Source organism: Pyrus communis, chromosome 2 (genome assembly GCF_041283825.1).
Source record: "Pyrus communis isolate YQ-2024b chromosome 2, ASM4128382v1, whole genome shotgun sequence".
In the NCBI taxonomy this organism is placed as follows: Eukaryota; Viridiplantae; Streptophyta; class Magnoliopsida; order Rosales; family Rosaceae; genus Pyrus; species Pyrus communis.
In genome coordinates this window covers 178,514-196,543 of record NC_142566.1, presented here as the reverse complement: position 1 = coordinate 196,543, position 18,030 = coordinate 178,514, and the positions used below count along the sequence as shown (strand labels likewise).

General features: G+C 38.4%; 4 protein-coding genes across 8 annotated transcripts; 2 read left to right on the top strand and 2 right to left on the bottom strand.

The window, feature by feature from the left end:
- Positions 1 to 167: 167 nt before the first annotated feature.
- Positions 168 to 4,010, top strand: CNX2 (cofactor of nitrate reductase and xanthine dehydrogenase 2). 2 transcript variants are annotated; one of them, XM_068487852.2, is made up of 7 exons: positions 168 to 496; positions 849 to 1,475; positions 1,594 to 1,761; positions 1,849 to 2,040; positions 3,203 to 3,271; positions 3,422 to 3,511; positions 3,642 to 4,010. In XM_068487852.2, exons 1-6 carry the CDS (start codon positions 404 to 406, stop codon positions 3,503 to 3,505), a joined length of 1,233 nt encoding a protein of 410 aa, XP_068343953.1. In that variant the 5' UTR covers positions 168 to 403; the 3' UTR covers positions 3,506 to 3,511; positions 3,642 to 4,010. The 2 variants fall into 2 exon arrangements, 1 of the variants encoding a protein (XP_068343953.1); XR_015953273.1 differs by having other exon boundaries at positions 176 to 496; positions 3,368 to 3,511.
- Positions 4,011 to 5,691: 1,681 nt separating this feature from the next.
- On the bottom strand, positions 5,692 to 6,407 carry LOC137748787 (uncharacterized). The gene has a single exon (XM_068488973.2). The coding sequence runs from the start codon at positions 6,222 to 6,224 to the stop codon at positions 5,910 to 5,912; it is 315 nt and encodes a 104-aa protein (XP_068345074.1). The 5' UTR covers positions 6,225 to 6,407; the 3' UTR covers positions 5,692 to 5,909.
- Positions 6,408 to 6,868: 461 nt separating this feature from the next.
- LOC137747488 (phosphoenolpyruvate carboxykinase (ATP)) lies at positions 6,869 to 13,104 on the top strand. 4 transcript variants are annotated; one of them, XR_015953265.1, is made up of 16 exons: positions 6,883 to 7,557; positions 7,671 to 7,730; positions 7,911 to 8,111; positions 8,230 to 8,315; positions 8,471 to 8,719; positions 8,818 to 8,912; positions 9,031 to 9,115; positions 9,620 to 9,673; positions 9,784 to 9,854; positions 9,952 to 10,125; positions 10,257 to 10,322; positions 10,480 to 10,527; positions 11,772 to 11,823; positions 12,235 to 12,299; positions 12,505 to 12,596; positions 12,716 to 13,104. XR_015953265.1 is itself a non-coding variant. In XM_088679532.1 (12 exons), exons 7-12 carry the CDS (start codon positions 9,039 to 9,041, stop codon positions 10,488 to 10,490), a joined length of 453 nt encoding a protein of 150 aa, XP_088535658.1. In that variant the 5' UTR covers positions 6,869 to 7,557; positions 7,671 to 7,735; positions 7,851 to 8,111; positions 8,230 to 8,315; positions 8,471 to 8,719; positions 8,818 to 8,912; positions 9,031 to 9,038; the 3' UTR covers positions 10,491 to 10,782. The 4 variants fall into 4 exon arrangements, 1 of the variants encoding a protein (XP_088535658.1); XR_015953264.1 differs by having other exon boundaries at positions 7,671 to 7,735; XR_015953266.1 differs by lacking the exon at positions 11,772 to 11,823 and having other exon boundaries at positions 6,869 to 7,557; positions 7,671 to 7,735; positions 7,851 to 8,111.
- A 195-nt stretch (positions 13,105 to 13,299) lies between these two features.
- On the bottom strand, positions 13,300 to 17,166 carry LOC137747487 (uncharacterized). Its single transcript, XM_068487602.2, has 2 exons — positions 16,154 to 17,166; positions 13,300 to 13,778 (listed from the first exon to the last, which is right to left on the bottom strand). Exons 1-2 carry the CDS (start codon positions 17,151 to 17,153, stop codon positions 13,768 to 13,770), a joined length of 1,011 nt encoding a protein of 336 aa, XP_068343703.2. The 5' UTR covers positions 17,154 to 17,166; the 3' UTR covers positions 13,300 to 13,767.
- Between the last annotated feature and the right edge of the window lie 864 nt (positions 17,167 to 18,030).

The window sequence follows — 18,030 nt, the reverse complement described above, 5'->3', positions numbered from 1 at the left end:
CATGGGAGCTTAGATTTTAAAGTTAAAAAAACATCAAAAACGTGTTTGTTTCCAATAATTAGTAGAATGAGCATGGGTTGGGCCGACTACTTGAGCCCAATTGGCGAATTTATCCACCTATTGAGAATAGGTCATGGTTTAAAACGAAGAGCTCAAAATTAGCACGAGTCTCCAAAGAAAGGTGCACTCAAATGTCACCCCAAAAAATAAGCTTTTCGGCGCTTGAAAAGAAAAAATGATGGAGAAGCAGACGAGACCACCAAAGCTTCCTTTTCCCATCCCTTCCCAAAATATCCATCATCCCCAAACTTAGATTTAAGATTACTATGAATTTATTTATGTAGGAAAGAAGGAGGGAGGGTCGGTTTCTTTCTTTCATACCTCCACCGCCGCCACCACCACCATGATGATGATGAAGCGTCGTCACCATTTCAGCTTTGCCCGCTCGGCTTTGGAATTGGGCTTGGTTTCAATTTCCAATTCCAGTTGCTTCTTGGTATGTATCTCTCTTTGCTTTGCTTTGTTTTCTATTCCCATGGACGCCACGCCACTTTTTAGCTTTGTTTCTAGCTGAAATCAAATTAGTCTGCAATTCTACCCCGTTTTTCTTTCTTTTCTAATTTTATTTTGCTTGCTTATTCATTTGATTTCCGTTATCAATTGATGCAAAAATGAATTCCCAACTCCCTTAGTTTTGCTTCCAATACTCAACGCAGACTCTGTCTGTGATAGGAGGCAGATGCACTTAACTCTCACAAGCACCCAATAGTTTCATTTCTTGTTGCTCATATCTGTTCTGAGCGAGAATTATATATATGTGACTATCGAAATCATACGCTTTCTATTAGGCCCACTTGGAAACTGCCTCGTCTTCCACCTCCGGAATTGGAATTATTCATGCTAACGGTTCACTTCCCCCTCAAATGAATGCATCCACGCCAAGGATGTTCGCTACTTCTAGCGCTAACTTATCAGAACATCTTCCTAAAAACAATCCTGCTTCTGATATGTTAATCGACTCATTTGGGAGGCTCCACACTTACTTGAGGATCTCCTTGACAGAACGTTGCAATCTCCGCTGTCAATACTGTATGCCAGCTGACGGTGTGGAGCTCACCCCCAGCCCTAAACTTCTTTCACAGACTGAGATTGTTCGCTTGGCAAAGCTGTTTGTAAGCTCAGGAGTAGACAAAATTCGTTTGACTGGAGGGGAGCCAACCGTAAGGAAAGATATTGAAGACATATGTTTAAACTTATCTAACTTGAATGGATTGAAAACGCTGGCCATTACTACCAATGGAATTACTCTTGCAAGAAAACTTCCCAAGCTCAAAGAATGTGGCCTTACTGCTCTCAATATTAGCTTAGACACGTTGGTCCCTTCAAAGTTCGAATTTATGACCAGGCGTAAAGGCCATCAACGGGTTATGGAATCAATTAACACTGCCATAGAACTTGGATATAATCCTGTTAAAGTATGTTTCTTTCTCTCAAACTTGTACTACTATTTTCATTTCCTCTGAACTTTGCATACACTAATACATTATCATGCACAAGTGCCATTCATTATATGCTTTCTATTCTATTATTCAGGTAAACTGTGTGGTGATGCGTGGATTCAATGATGATGAAATTTGTGATTTCGTAGAGCTGACACGTGATAAACCGATTAACATTCGATTCATTGAATTCATGCCTTTTGATGGAAATGTTTGGAATGTTAAAAAACTTGTACGCTACTCGGAAATGTTGGATACAGTGGTAAGGTAGAACTCGGACTAAGAATCCTGCAAATTTATTTCTTAATGCCTTAATACATCCCTCACCTCACATGCTATTAATGAACAGGTAAAGCGTTTTACAGGTCTAAAGAGACTTAAGGATCACCCAACAGATACGGCCAAGAATTTCAGGGTAGATGAACATGTTGGAATAGTTTCTTTTATCACATCAATGACTGAGCATTTTTGTGCGGGTTGCAATAGACTGCGACTCTTAGCTGATGGGAACTTCAAAGTTTGCTTGTTTGGTCCTTCAGAGGTGAGTTGTCACCCTGTTTAAGCTTTTGGCTTAGTACTAGAATTTGACAAGTATTATATGCAGTAAACCAGCGTCATCATTTCCGATATTTTTCTTTCTGCCATGGATTATTAAGAATACTTTCAGGGATGTATGCATATGCTATTTTTGCTTAAGCAATCCATCTAGCTTTTTGGACAGATTGATGCTTACTTTTTTGCAAGTCAAGTGCTAAGTTTGCTTAGTGCACCATTGATACAGGACTAGACCAGAAACATACAAAGGAAAAGAAAAGATTGTGCTCGGTTACTATTCATAGTACCATAGTTGCACTTATCATTAGGTTTTTGTGTCCTTTTGTGTTCTTTGTATCGGGATTTTGGATGGTTTAAGGGCAAGAGTTTATTCCTATTAAGGATTTTGCGCATCATCTTCTTATAGTTATATAAAATCACCTAGTAGTAGTACTATACTCCTTACTTGTTATTAAGATAGCCTAAAATAGCTATTAGCCACCCTCCAGATTTCTCAAACATGCGTACCTTTAAATTTTTGTAGCTCAGCGTAAAGGTGGTCCACATTTTAGTTTTCTGGCTATAAGAAGCCTCCCCTTTTTTTAGGTTTTTCATATCGATTACCGGATAGGCTATAAGCTCAAAATTATTAAAGGGAAGAGGCCATTGTAGTCCAAACTTAATATATAATATATGGGTGGGATGCATTGATAGCCATGAAGGGTAAGGGATATCTGAAATTGGGGTGCTGATCAGTACGGACAGTGACACTAGACTTATCTCACAGAAGATCATAGGCTTTTCTGGCAACTTTGCTGGACTACGTCTATAGAACTGAAATTCTTGATGAACACAACATTATCTCCTGCACATCAACTAAAAGCTCACAAAATCATAGTTGAAATTTAACAAACAATAAAAGAAATTCAAGAAACACCAGAGTAGAAAGTGTGATTCTTTATTTTTGATGAAGATCCTCTATCTGTATGTTATTATTCCTAAATCTATATTTATTCTCCACGAGGCTTTCTTTTTAATCTCTTTTGTTTTTCTTTTGGTTTTGTTTGTGGTCTACTTATATTAGCTTTAAGTTAAGGCATTAGGAATATGTGCAACAGAAATTTTAAATAATACTTTGCTGTTATTAAAATAAGATGTTTAATTTGCAGGTCAGCTTAAGAGATCCTCTTCGTGATGGTGCTGATGATCACGAGCTGAGAGAAATAATCGGGTCAGCGGTATGTGCATGATAATTTGTTCAGAAATGCTCAGTGCTTCAACTATCGAATTGTTTTGTGTTTGATCAAAAGTTCTTGTTCTCATGCAAAATTCAGCTTTCAAGCTTTCCTGGTTTGGATTTTGAAGCCTTCTTTTCATGTTTGCTATAGGTAAAGAGGAAGAAAGCTTCGCACGCCGGAATGTTTGACATTGCGAAGACGGCGAATAGGCCTATGATACATATTGGTGGCTAATGCTTGGTATGACCTCTATTCACGAAATTCTATATTGGCAATTTCTTCAAAGGAAACATCTACAGATTTAGTGGTAAAAACTTGATCCGCCTTAATCCAGTGAGAGTGATACAAAATGGAATAACTGTATCTGCAGGTTCTGTAGAATATAAACTTGGACGTAGAGAGCATAAACAGAGCCGTGTGTCATATTTTGTAGTGCCGATCTGAGCCTCTCATTAAAGAGTGGAAAGAAAATGTTGGTGCTATTTGTTACTGGGGCTGCTGGCATCTGGATAAGCAAGCAGTGAGATACTTGAGCCAGGACAAGAAAAAAGATGTTGGATTTGTACTTTTAGATTTCCTCTGATCTTTGTTGGCATTTATGGTGAAAGAAACATTTTTCCTTGTAACCTATATTGTGTAGTAGCGAAGGAATAAATAGCTAAATTGTATGGACTGAGCAATTTAGCAGTTGTTCGTAATTGTGTGTAATCTTTCCAATGAATAAGCATTCATTTTCTCATGTACTTTACTTGTTCTACAACTGCTGCTCTACAATGGACTCGACGAAAAAAATTAAACCAGAGGCATAGGGATATACGTGGGAGTTCGAAAAAGATTTAAGTAATTAAAAGAGAGAGATGATGAGCAATGACATCTTAATATATGGGATTATACGTAGTTTGCACTAGCCACGGCTACTTAATTAAGAAACTCTCTAGAGAGATGATATAGTTAGTCATTCATCTCTAAGTAAATCCATGGGGATGGAGGAAGATGTTAATCATGAATGAAGTTAAGGAAATCCAGTACTTAACTCTTCGATGAAGCCATCCAAATCTGAGAAACCATCCAACAAACCGTTTATCTTCTCACTGTGCAGGTCGCCTGACAACGATGTGGATGATCTCCCCGCGTAGTTGAGAGAGAGAAATGGAGGAACTGTTAAATAAAGGAGGTAGTAGTATTAATATTCAACAAGTTGCTGCAGGCCATAACCATAGAAAGGTAAGATCCCTCGTCCTCCTCCATTCCCCGTTTGAAGGCTTTCGGCTAAAGCTAGTGACAGAAAAAAGAAAAAAAAATAATATATATACATACATATATATATATATATATATATATATAAAATAAAAACGGGCATGCACTGCACGGATACAGGTACAATGATTCGAGGGTCTGCATCTGCATGCAACTTAATATGATGTGCACGTACGCTCGAGTGCAAACGTTAATGTTGCAGACTGCGGTTGGGGTGAAATGACATTTACCAATCAATCCATATTCCATTGTGTTGTACTAGAGAAGATAGTACCACTCTTACTGCAAGTCTGACAACAATTCGGCTTGAATCAGCTGCAACATACCAAACCCGTTCAAGAGACGACGGAAGGCCCAGTGAACTAATTCTTGGTTTCACGTGGCAAGATGGTCCCGTTGAAGACTAGATTGCCTCAACTTCACTAGCGGTTTTGTTTGTCCCCACGACCACGAGACTACTGATTGATCGAGCTACCATATAACACATTTATTTTCAGCGGGCGTACAACCACAACCGACAAGATATGATCGGCCTACCAAAACTCATCCCTTCATTTGTTTAGGCCTTTTCATGGAAGATTGAACCACGTAAATGCTCTACTTGAGCCCCCTTCCCCCAGACAAACTTCTTTTTCGTAAAATACAAACGACATCATTACTTTAATATACGTTAGGAGGAGGGGACGATTTGAATGTTAGACACATTGAGTTGAAGAGAGAAATACCCTAACCACCAAAGTAAACTCATACTTGCGAGTCCTACCCGAACTTTAGCTGTAACAAGTCTGCAAAGGACCTGAGCCTTGAACTGATTCTGAATTTCTGATTAGCGCTTGGTAAGGAGTGTGATCAATGATCGATCATGCCCTTGTCCACTCGCAAATTTTTTCAATTTATTTCAATAGCTGGTGGATTAAATGGATAGATCATAGGTGGTGACTGGTTTCCTTGTGAAATTTAAATACTTTTTGGAAAGACCATATGTGAAGGAGCTTGTTAAAACGTTTGGGGATAAATCACTAACTGAGAAATATTCCCCAAAGCTAATTTATACAAAATAATACCAATCATAACAATTTTTCTCAATTTTCTTTTGCCCAGCTAGCTTGTAAGAGGAGATTTTAGATTATATTCTAGTGTACTCGCACGCGTTCACACACATGTATCAAAATTCATTCTAATTTTCAAAATATTGTCTCAAAATTCTAATACCAATATATACCCAGTATTACATATTACAAGGCATTTAACCAAAATAACAAATGAATAATCTCTCAACTCACAAACAAATTTAGTAGCTAGCCTAGAATATTAACAATCTTGTGTACAAAAGTAAATTTAAATCCAAATGGACTCACATATAAATATGTGCTTAATTTAATTAGGAGAATCGAGCGGTTGAGTTTTCTTGGCCACTACTTTTGCTGTTAGGGGAGTGCATCATCATCGTGTTCAAGTCCGTTGAGTTTGTTGAAGGAGAGAGCTCGCCGCCGGCGGGTAAGTCAGAAAGAGCAGCAAGCATCCGGCGAATACTAACAGAGCGAGCTGGTTTGAAGCTGTGGGACCTCGGGGTAGTTTTGGAGAAGATATTGGATGAGTTGGAAAGGATGAGATATACCAAGCCCTGAACAAGGATGAACATGCCTACCTTCACCAGCACATCTGCGAAGCTGCTTTCCATCATCATCAGCATCATATTTCCCAGAATAAATTAGACAAGTTTGATTGGGTGGAAGTGGACGAGTGAATGAATGAATGAATTGGATTCAATCAAAACTATATTGCCAAACAAGTATTCATAAATACATATATATAGAGATGGGATTATGGAGGGCGGGAGGGAAGGAGGAAGGGAGGGGAGGGGAAATGGAACATGGAAAACATGGCATGGGATGTTGGAAGGCAAGCAAGCCAACCTCTTTGACTTTGCCGTATCAATCTAGAACTTGTGCTTACGTGATTATTATGTTGACCATTTATTGCAAGTTGAAAAGTAAACCAGTAGCTGAGCTGTAAATATATGAATAAATGTTTGTTTGCAAGGAAGGGGAAGGGAAGGAGGCAACTAGTTTGAATTCGTTGTAGTGATTACTGCCACGGCTCTACCGTAAAATTAGCCACAACTTGAACTTGAACTTGAACTTGGTCCTTAGCAAAGCCAAGTTCTCTCCCTTTCACGCTTGACATTACTTTAGTCTAAAGAAGGAGGCGAAATTGCACTGTAGAAATGAACAGTGTTTTGGACCACATTTCAGTTTATTTACAGGATTGCCACTCGGTTGCTTTTAACACACTTTCGTTTTATTTACACAATTGCCACTCAGGCTTAAGAACTGATTTTCTACCGTTCGCTGCATTTCAGCTTTTGACTCGGGGAGAGCGGGGAGGGGGATATCACGGCTGACAGATTGGAGAGAGACGATGACTCCCATTTTTGACTCGGAGACAGCTGGGTGTCGCTGTGTCGAGCGGAGAGAGGGGGACAGAGCGACTACAGAGCAGGGAGACACAGGGCCTGCATTTCAGCTTTGACTTGGGGAGAGAGAGGGGAAGGGGACATCATGGCTGACGAATTTGAGAGAGATAATGGCTCCCATTTTTGACTCGGAGACAGCTGGGTGTCGCTGTGGCGAGCGGAGAGAGGGGGACAGAGAGACTACAGAGGAGGGAGACACAGGGCCTGACAGATTGGAGACGGATGGGTGCTACGGATTTGGACTGAGTGAGAGAAAGATTTTGCTAGCTCCTCTGCCAGGATCTATGGGATTTTCTCCCATTTTAGAGAGAGATACAGAGCGGAAAGCATGGGTGTGTGTATTCTTTAGGGTTGACAGGTTACGAATAGAGTCGGTGATGAGGGGATGCCTCAGGGACGAATGGCAGGGTCTGGCCTTCATTTCTGTAGCTCGAGAGCTTCGGTGAGATGAAGGAGAGGAGCAGGGAGATGGGCTTGAGTCGGCGAACGGCCGAAAAGATCTTCAGGGATTACAGTGATCGGAGAACCGACGCCGTCCACGATTTAACTAACGGTACTCCGATCTCTCTCTCTCTCTCTCACTCTCCTCCGTTTCTCTCTCTTAATTTCCTTTTGGTTTTGGAAATCTCTGACCTTTTGGGTGATGTTGTTTTCTCATGTGGACAGAGAGAGAGGTCGAGCAAGGTTTCGTCCATTTCGGTCAACTTGGGCTTCCCCCAACGTTTGGTAAGGTATCAATCTCTTCCTGGTTTTCACTTTGATTTTTTTTATGGAAGGTATGAGATTTCTTTAATCATACAATCAGCTTGCCCTTAATTATTCTTTCACTATATTTGACTGTTGTAGTCCTCAAATGACACAATAAAAATCCCAAGAAAAATTTTCTCACTCTGTAATTTCCCTCAGATCCCTCGCCGATCTCTTCTCTCGCCTATGTCGTCTTACTCCACTGTTCACGTCAGGAAGGCCCGTGCGTGGTTTTTTGGGTGGGGATTTCAGATTTCAAGGGGGAGAGAGGCTGTGCTTCATTTCAATTGGGCCAAGCCTCTATCTGCAAATCGAGGCCCCGGTGAAGCATAAGCATTACAGGCCTGCAGTAAATTCTAGGTCACCTCCTCCATCTCCGATAAGCTCTCCTATATACATAAGTATTAAAAGAACAATTTCCAATATTTAATTTCACCATTTTCTCACACTTCCAGTTGATTGTCCCTCGAATTTGCAGGGAAAGAAGAAGGAAGGAAATGCCGCGAGGTACGTCACCAGGTCACAAGCTGTCAAGCAGCTTCAAGTCAGTCTTCCCCTCTTCAGGTCTGTCTTTGGTATTCAAGTTGTAATTTCTGTATTTTCACATGATTTATGCAATTTATGTTAATCTAGGGTTTAGGGTTTGTGCATTATTCGGATTTATCGGTTGAATTATTGTATGATTGCTTAATATATGTGCATGTTGTTGGAAATTATAGAAAATTTTGTATTCTAAAGGGCGTGTTCCCTTGGGAGCTGAAGAAAAAGGTGAAAGGAAATCACCATACCTATTATTACTTGAAGGATGTTTCTTTCATTCAGCATGAACCGCTACTCGAGTAGTTGAGAGAGATAAAAGCATACGAAAGAAAAGTAAAGAGAGCCGATGCGAAGAAGAACAAGGAACGAGCTGCTCTCCTGAAAGAAAGAAGACCCACTTACAAATTAGATAGAATTATTTTGCAGAGGTTTGTTGGGTTTTTCTTACTGTTAAAAAATTAGTTGCATGTTTGTTATTGTATGTAGGGCCTCTGACAGTTGTTGTTTGGTATGTTTGGAATTGCAGATATCCAAAATTCGTTGATGCACTTAGAGATATAGACGACTGCCTCAGCTATTGAGGACAGAATTGATGTCAAACGCATTCATAACTGTCGACAGGTATATTTGAATTTTTCTAAAAAAAGGAGTTCTGAAGTATGAAATGATGCTTAGTTACTTCTAGGAGTTAATCGTTTCGTGGAATCTTCCCTTAATATTGGTGTTGCTTTCGTACCAGGTTGAGTCATGAATGACAAGCTTACATATCTTGGACTCATAAATTGCGTAAAGTCTTTGTATCTGTTAAGGGCATATATTATCAGGTTTGGTTATGTACTGTACACTGCTTATCAAATCTTCAACTGTGCATTTTATGTTATTGTGTTATTTGGGTATGAATTCTTCCGTTGTTTGTCCATGCAAGCAGAGGTTAAGGGGAAAAAAGTCATATGGTTGATCCCTCATCCTTTGCACCAAGTTTCGACTGATGATATTGATTATATTTCGTACTTTGTATTTCTTTTTGTCCGTTATCAACCTCTGTTCGATTCCGGAGTGGGAGTTTGATAAAGAATGTGACTTTGAGATGACAGAGTTTTTGAAATTGTGTTGTAGCCATGTGTGAAGCTAAATGATGCAACCTTTGATCCCTCCCATCTGAATAAAGCTAAATTTTTGTATTAAAATGTTATAATATTCAAATGTATACTAAGTTTCTCGGTAGCCAAAACAGACCCTTTACATGATTTTGTCTAGAATTCATTTAAAGATTTAAAATTTCTCTTCACTCTGTTAATGGGTTTGATTTTTCCCCATCTGTTTTGCAGTTTGAGTCTACTGAGTTCTGCGGATTCACTCAATTGCAATCATCTCTTCTGCAAGTAATCTCTACCTTCATTATTATTCGCATATGAATGTTAGGTTTTATTTAGATGTATTAATACTTGGAATGTGCTTGATCATATTGCCAGTGTTTGCTTATTTTTTACAGCATTTGCACCGTGAAGTCAATGAAATCGGGTTCCATTTGTCCAGTTTATAAAATTCCATATCGATGCAGAGGTATGAATCATGATAATTTTATGTGTGCAATGATCAATTGGCGATGATACATCAATCTTTTGTGTTTGTGTAACTGATCCTAGGATGTTTGTTGCAGGCACTGGGAAGACGACTCTGTCTACGGATCATAATCGGTATCTAATTGGATTTGATGAGCACTGCTGGAGCAACAATGGTGTGTCAAACATTGAAGGTGGTTGCTATGCCAAGTGCATTGATTTGTCAAAGAACTGGGAACCAGATATTTGGAATGCTATCAAATTTGGGACTGGTACTTAACATCATGATTTAATTGAACATTCTACTTTAAAAATGACAGTTAGCGCGAAATGTTTATGTTCTGTGTCATGATTGGAGTGATATTTCAAATTCTTATCAAATATGGTTGCAAGTGTTTGGCAGTTTTGGAGAATGTTGTGTTCGATGACCATAATCGAGAAGTTGATTACTCAGAGAAATCTGTTACTGGTAAGTAATTTAAATTTTGGGGTATTTAGTTGAAAGTTTTAATTTATAGTTTAGTTTAGTTTTTTATTTATTTATAATTTTGGTATTTTGTTTGTGTTTGATTATATTGAATTCGGATTTTAGTGAACTTATGTTTGGGCTTGATATTTTCCTACAGGTTGTGATTGAGGGAGCTTGAAATAGTAGTTGGATTTCATCGTCGTTGGTAAGGAAGACCTTCTCCCTCTCTCATTTCCATGCTAATCATTCCAATTTTCATTTTTGTGTCCAATTCTAAATTTTAGAATCAGGGTTTAGATTAGAACCATGTGTTACGCATTTGGGATTTTGAGTACAGTTAGTATTTCATATTTTCCCTCTTGTTTTTTTTTTAGAGATAATCAACTGTTATTAAGCTGTTTTGGTAGTGATTATAACTTCCTTTAGAAATAATGAATCAAGTGATAGAGAGATAAGCTAATCGAAACAGTTCAAATATGAAGGAAAAAATGTTTTGCTTTTTGAAGGTTTCAATTTTTTTGAAGTTTGGAGGCTTATATCAATCTATAACAATTGTTTGAATGGTTGTATCTAAGCATGCATTATACATTCAATTGAGCCGACGATGCATGTGTGCCAATGAATTTTGAAGAGTTCGGCTTGGTTTTCTCTCTTTGGTCTTTAACATGAAAGGTGAGGCACCTGTTCGTTGACTAATTGAGTCCCTTCTCCAAGTTTTTAGTATAGATTGGGTCGCTGTAATTTGCTTTTATGAGCACATCTGTGACTAAAGAAAATTTAAGCTGTCAAGTTCCCAAAATGTCTAAGGATATATCAAGTTTAACAAGTCACGAACTGTGATCAATCGAAATGCAGTGAAATTAGGGATTTTACACTAAAAAACTCAGTTAACTTTAGACCATAGGATTAGCATTTTGTTGCACATGTGAGTATCATTAACCTGCTCATTTTATTTTTCTGGATAAGAAACAAACTGTCATTGAAGGGAGAAGACACTGTACAAAAACAAAGTTTATGTAAGATTTATATACGTGAGATCTTTGCTGCCATAGTTTTTACTTGCTATATATATTTTGGGTCATAGTGGATAGCTGGGATAACCTCACAATAAGTATGTATTTTTCTTCTATATAATCAATTCTATAGCTGTTGTTTTTCCTGATCCATATTTGCATTCTACATGTTATCTTTGTGACTGGCTTATCAAGTCACTAAACAGCAAGCGGATGTGCTGTTTTTAATTTTAGTCAAATGGAACAAACTAATGGTCTAAGAGATTGCCTAAATGGATCCTAGAATAGTAAAAAATGCATAAAAGTTTGAAATAAATTGAGATCCAATATTATGAGTTGATTATCAGTACCATACATAAAACAAGGGAGTTCTTGATTCAAAGGTGAACCATTCCATGAAATTATGATATTCTGAACAATGAATTTGTGTTTTCCGTTAAACAAGAAGCTAAAGCGTAATCAAAGGATTTGTTGACCTATTGTGGAAGGTGAGATGCCAACTTTGTTTCCCAATGCTTATCTTTTATGGAAATTTTAATATTTTATATTTTGAAACTCTAAACTGATTGTCCTTCACGTGTTTTATGTAAATAGTGACATATCTATGCACAAATGATTACAATCAGTTCATCGAAATCTTGGTTATTTAAATTCTTAAGAGATGCCTACGTTGATTTGTGATTTTGTTGCCCTGTGTTTTACTTTGTTGGTTGGCAAGAAGCATGTTCAGTTGATTCAATTTATTCTTTTACTTTCTATGACAAAGCAATCCTTTGCAGTCCTTTGGTATCAAGGTTTTTTTTTTTCCGTATAAATCTGGTGCCCTACATGCAATTACATATGTGTGAGAGACTTTTTAAATTAGACGCACTACACACTTACGAATTTTATAACGTCAGATTCTCATTCAGTTGCTGTTTTAAATTTGGGCTTCCGTTTGGTTGAGCAATCTTTTCTCCAAAAGGTAACATTGTTTCTAATGCCTAATCAAATTTTGATTTCTTGGGTCATTACAATTTATGTAGTTTTGTAAAGAGAATTTTTTTTACAAGTGCAAACAACTGCCAGATTTTATTTTGAATTCTGAATATGCCAATAGAACCATATAATTATGATAGTTGGGCAGTTACCGTAAATCTTTTTGTGACGTTTTTTAATGGATATATTAGGGGATGGACAGAAGTCCCCGGCAGCAATCTCTTTGTGATCATTGCTGGGATAATATCTTGGTCATTTTGAGTTCAGATTCAGCTAGCATGTGGTAAGCGTTTCTTTTCCGATTACTTTCATTTGTTTATTTGTGAATCATTAACTTTTTTAGGAATAATGAATGTCACAATTGCTGATAAATTGATACTTTGTTCGGAGCTTGAATTGTAGATTTGTGCAAGCTATCCATATATGGATCAATGCTATGGACTCTTCTCAACTTATGGACCTCAAATTTCAGTGCGTCTTCCATCATTTATCCTACCTGACTATGTATGGAGCTATTACATTTGCAATCATATTAATTCCTTGAAAACAATATTTATATTTCTCTGTAAACTGCTAATTTTGTAATATACTATCGTTTCCTTGCTGGTACATTAAAATGAAAATATGAAAAGTAGCCTCAATCTTCTGAGGGAGAGAGGTGTTGGGTGCCTGAGACGAGGGGTTTCAGGTTAGGGAACCAAAACGTTCAGTTTCGTCCTATTCATTGTACAATGTATTTTCATGTCAGCTCAGTTGAATGTATATAAAAACGAAGCTGCATATCTTACTAACTTCATTCACTCATTTATCCCTCTTTTCATTTATGATTGTGTTAAATTTATTCAGGTAAAATGTATAATATTCATGCAATTTAAGGTGATGCATTCAAGTCCCGCAGCAACGCGCGCAGACACATTTTCTAGTGAAACATAATTGACTTGACCATTCCTTTTTAACGGTTTTTCTCCATTCATATCACATTTCTAATGGAAAAATTGGAAATCGTCAAATCCAAACAGTCATCCATTCACCTTTTTCAATCATCCTCTTAGCCAAAAAACATACTAGCACATTTAATTCTAAGAGGCTTAGGCTCGGAAAATCTAAAGAATAAAGGAAAAGAAGAAGACAGAAACAAAAAAAAAAAGGCGGCGGCCACAATATAGAGCCGTGGATTGTTAAAACAGAAGTTGCGTTCCTGGGTGGATAAGCTGCTTCACGTCCACAACACACATCACCACAGGCACCTCACAAACTCCACCGCTTCAAAACAACTTTGATTTCATGCATCACCAAACCAAAGAGGCGGACAATCCTTCCATTTATTAACTGAAAATTGAACCCCAAGCTCTGAAAGGGGGAGATGGGGACAGTTGACCTACACCAAGGAACAATCCTCTGCAGATTTACACTTGAGTTTTATCAAGACAATCAACATTCCTCAAACACTTCTGCTATAAATTCCCTGCATTCACTTGTTCAAATAGATACATTAGTTAAATCTACAAACTACAACACTTGCTCTTTTAGCTTTTCAAATTTGATAAAATGTATCTCAGGTGACATAAATAGTAATCCCCACTCAGGCCATCACCATTTATGCATAGAAAGCTAGGCTGGATATGTTCCGAAAGATTCCCCATGCAGACAATTTCAATGTCTTGTTTTTTACTGGAGTAAAACTACTACAATAATAAAGCAAAATAAAGAAAACAAGATTTCGCCCCAACTTCAGGCTGCACTTGCCAGAACCTTGAAAGTGGTACACGAGGCAACTTATGTTACCTTGAATATACTAATCCCAAATTCTGAATATGTCCTGTTAGAAAATCCTCCCAGTACAGACTTCAATATATAAACACACGAACCACAATGACGGGTAGAAATTTGTTGATTGCAAAAAGAATAGCCAAGTGTGATAGAGGCAAAATGGAAAAGACTAGCTCATTAAAATGAAAAATGATATAACTATCCGGCACTTGTGGTTTAAGTATAGTAGCACTCATAAAACTAAAATATGGATGCCAAATCAGTATAAGGTGGGCGGAAAAATAGTACAGGTGGGTGGGCAACTAGGCATAGTTGCACTACTAAACCCAAGCAAAATAAAATGGCTTTAGTAAACCCTTAAACCAAGGCCTTTCTAAATGGCCGATGACATTAACTTTCTCCTAACAATCCAAGAGCATATCAGACCACAAAAGTGTACTCCAAGCTGTTCAAGGTTCTTAGCAATCTAATAGGAGCCTAAACTCATGCCCTGCCTCAGCAAGAAATCCGATAGGCACAGGACAGGCCTCAGTGGGGGACCAGCAGGTCATGGAATCCCACATTGAGGGAGGAGTTTCAAAAAAATAATTTACTATATATGTGATTGTGAACAGAAAAAGAAATGTGAAAAAAGCATTCTTGGTCATTGTAAAGAGGTCCTTTTTTTCAAAAGAGAAAGGTGCAAAATATTACGAAATGCAATCCATCAAATTCCAAATTTTCCATGGTTTTCTAGTAGAGTTATTTCTTCAACTCTACAGATATAATTTCCCCCTACAACTTCTCAATTTGGAGGTTACCTGAATCTTCTTCCCATGTTAAACCAGTACATTAGTATATGTTCCCAGTATGCTTATCCAATGATCAGAATTTTTACCATGTAATCTCCCTAGGCTTAAGGTTCAACTTTTGAAACTCAATAAAATATTTCTTTTATAAGTTTAATTTTTTTTTCTTTTTGACCAATTGTCATTTCTTAATGATGTAGATTTCTTTACAAGTCTCTAGGACAGACCCTGTAAAGGCATCCCAAAGGAAAAAGAAAGTAAACAGACTAGACCATTGACCACTGATCATAGGTTTCAGCCATGATAAATTGGGCATTATAGTACTAACAAGTTACAAAGCTAAAGAAGGGAGCATCTAGGAAACAGCTTGAAGAAGAATAACACTCAAGCCACCCACACAAAACAGTCAAAATGAGCTCAACTGGCAGTCGCAGAGACTTGACTTCACTGGAAGCATAATCTTTGGTATGATCTAAAATGGAACCCAGGAAAATGTTGTCCATACCCATGCATAATATTGTTTACCATTGTATTCTAACCCTACAACACAGTAATCCTGCATAAAAATCAACTCTTTTCTAGTTTTAATCATAGCTTTATAATTTATAAACACCAATACACCAGTAATGTTAATTACTTAAAAGGCCAATGATTTTTGCTTCTCTATATCCAAGAATCTCAATGTAGTATAGTAAATCGTGGAGGAAACTGTTGGAAACTATCTAAAACAATAATGTTCTCATTGATATGAATATGAGTCTTTGGTAGCCAACGAACTAGCAACGCTCACTAAATTTTATTCCTTTAAAAGTATTGTAAAATTTTAGATGCAATGTAGTGAATGGGTGTATGTATCTCCAATTGTCCATGTTAAGACTGTTGAGAATGAATGCTAATAAGAGGTTGGGCTACTCCTCATATTGCCAATGTGTTTTATGGTGGAACCTCAACTTTCTTCAAAGACTTGTCTGAAACGGTGGCTTTGTTTTTTGGAACTGCTAATTACGACTAGAAGATATGCACATGCTTGCTGAAAGCTATAAGACCGTTGATTTGTTTGATTAGTAAAGTACAGAGCAGAAAGCAATCAAAGAAACTCAGTAAGCTGAAAGAAGAAGCTGGGTGTTGAGAGACATGAGAGAGATTGATGATATGAGAATGCAAGCAAAGGGCAATGCAATTCACAACTTAATACAATACAACACACATACAGCAGAGAGCAGACAACAACAATATAAGATTTGATTAACGACAAAGATAATGAAAAGGAAAGCAAACCAACCGTTGAAAGAAGTATCGGCATTGGCATTGAAATTGGGGGCTGCAGCAGGACCCAAATGTGCTTGGTTGGCCATGTGTCTTCCACCGGCCGAAATGTAGTTGAGACGGAGACTGGTTCCATAGGAGGAGGAGGACCCATATTCCGTAAACCAATCGTTGAGGTCCTCGTCGTGGTCATTGTCGAAGTTGAAGCGCAAGGGGGTATGGTGGCCAAGCTGAAGCTGGTGGTGCTGAGTTTCGGTGGGGAGCTGGAAGCGGCAGAGAGGGCAAGAGCTGTGGGAAGAGAGCCATGGGAGAATGCAGTGGGGGTGGTACAGATGGTTGCAAGGAAGCTGCTTGGCGTCGACGGAGTGGTGAAATTGCTCCTTGCAGACGGCGCAGAGGAGAAGAGGGTCACGATCGAGCATGGAGGAGGTGATCTTAAGGGTGGGGATGGAGTCGACAGAGGCCCTGGAGGCAGGGAGGGAGGAAGAGGGAACGGAGGAGGAAGAGGCGGTGGCAGAAGGGAGGAGGTCGTCGTGGTTGATGGGGTGGGTGGAGAGGTGGTGGATGAGTCGATGGAGGAATGGGCTGTTGAGGAGGTAGTTATCGCTGTGGGGATGTGGCTGGTGTGGTGGCGGTTGGAGGATGAGGGAGTCGTGCTGAAGAGAATCAGAATCCATGAGCTCCAAGAGGTCGCTGAAGCAGTGAGGGCAGAGAAGAGTGTCCCTCTGCCTCTCCCTCTCCCTCTCCCGGGAAAAAGAAGCGGGCAAAGGCAGGAGGCTCACGCTCATGTCGCACTCGTGGCACCAGAACGTCTGCTGATGGTGATCATCCATAATCTGATATTCACCAATTTTTGGTAATTTTTTCTGGCAATTTTTGGAAAATGCAGAGGAAGGAAGAGGAGGGAGGAGGCGGCCAGGGACGTCCCACTCACCACCAGGCAGCAGTGCAGTGGGGACTACTTCTTGGATCTTCCTTTGGATTTGGGCTTGCTGATATGAGGGCATTCTCGTCATTACGTTTTTCCTCCCACCTAACCCGAGTTCCCTCAAATCCATTGGAAGTAGAGGGGATTTTCCAGTGTTTCTGAACACGAGCAAATGTGTCAAATATCAATTATGGATATTTGAAAAAAATAATTTTGTTAAAACTCAAAATTTTAAGTTTTAATCTCACTCGTATACTTAGTCCTATGGTTTAATGGTATTCTTCCTCACTTGTAAGTAAGAGATCGATTCTCGCCAAAAGCAAAGTTGAACCATTTTATTTTGGTAAGCCCGCTATAAGGCTTAAACCCACTCCCCCACTCCCTTAGTGTAGATAATATCTTTTGTTACAAAAAAAGAAAAAAAAGAAAAAAAAAAAAAAGGGTTTTAAACTCACTCTTAAGCTTCTTCAATCATTGGGCTAAAATATATTTTGGATCAATTTTTTTTTTTTTTTGGGGAAAATTTGACCCGGAAAATAAGTCAAGGTTAGTTATTGAGACCCAGTTGATGACATCGTTGGCCACTTGAGGAAAAACCAACAACTAATTTTTTTTATTGGATGACCCTCGTGGTTGTCCGTTGGTTCAACCAATGGTCCAACTTCAATTTTAAAAAATAAAAATAATAAATACATTTAATCCAACCGTTGAGATTGAAATTGCACAAATCTAACAGCAAAAATTAAATTCAACGGTTAAAACAATTAAAAAATTATTTAAATTAAAATTCACCCATGAACTATAAATACCTATGTTATTGTTCAAACAATTCTTCTTCTTTTTTTCTTTCTATGCACCTATGTATTTGTGTTTACGAATGGGTTATGTTGTGCGGTTTATCTTGTTCTTTCATGTGGTGCATATGTCACATCTCGGCCCGGGGCGGATCACTTCTCGGGCCCGCT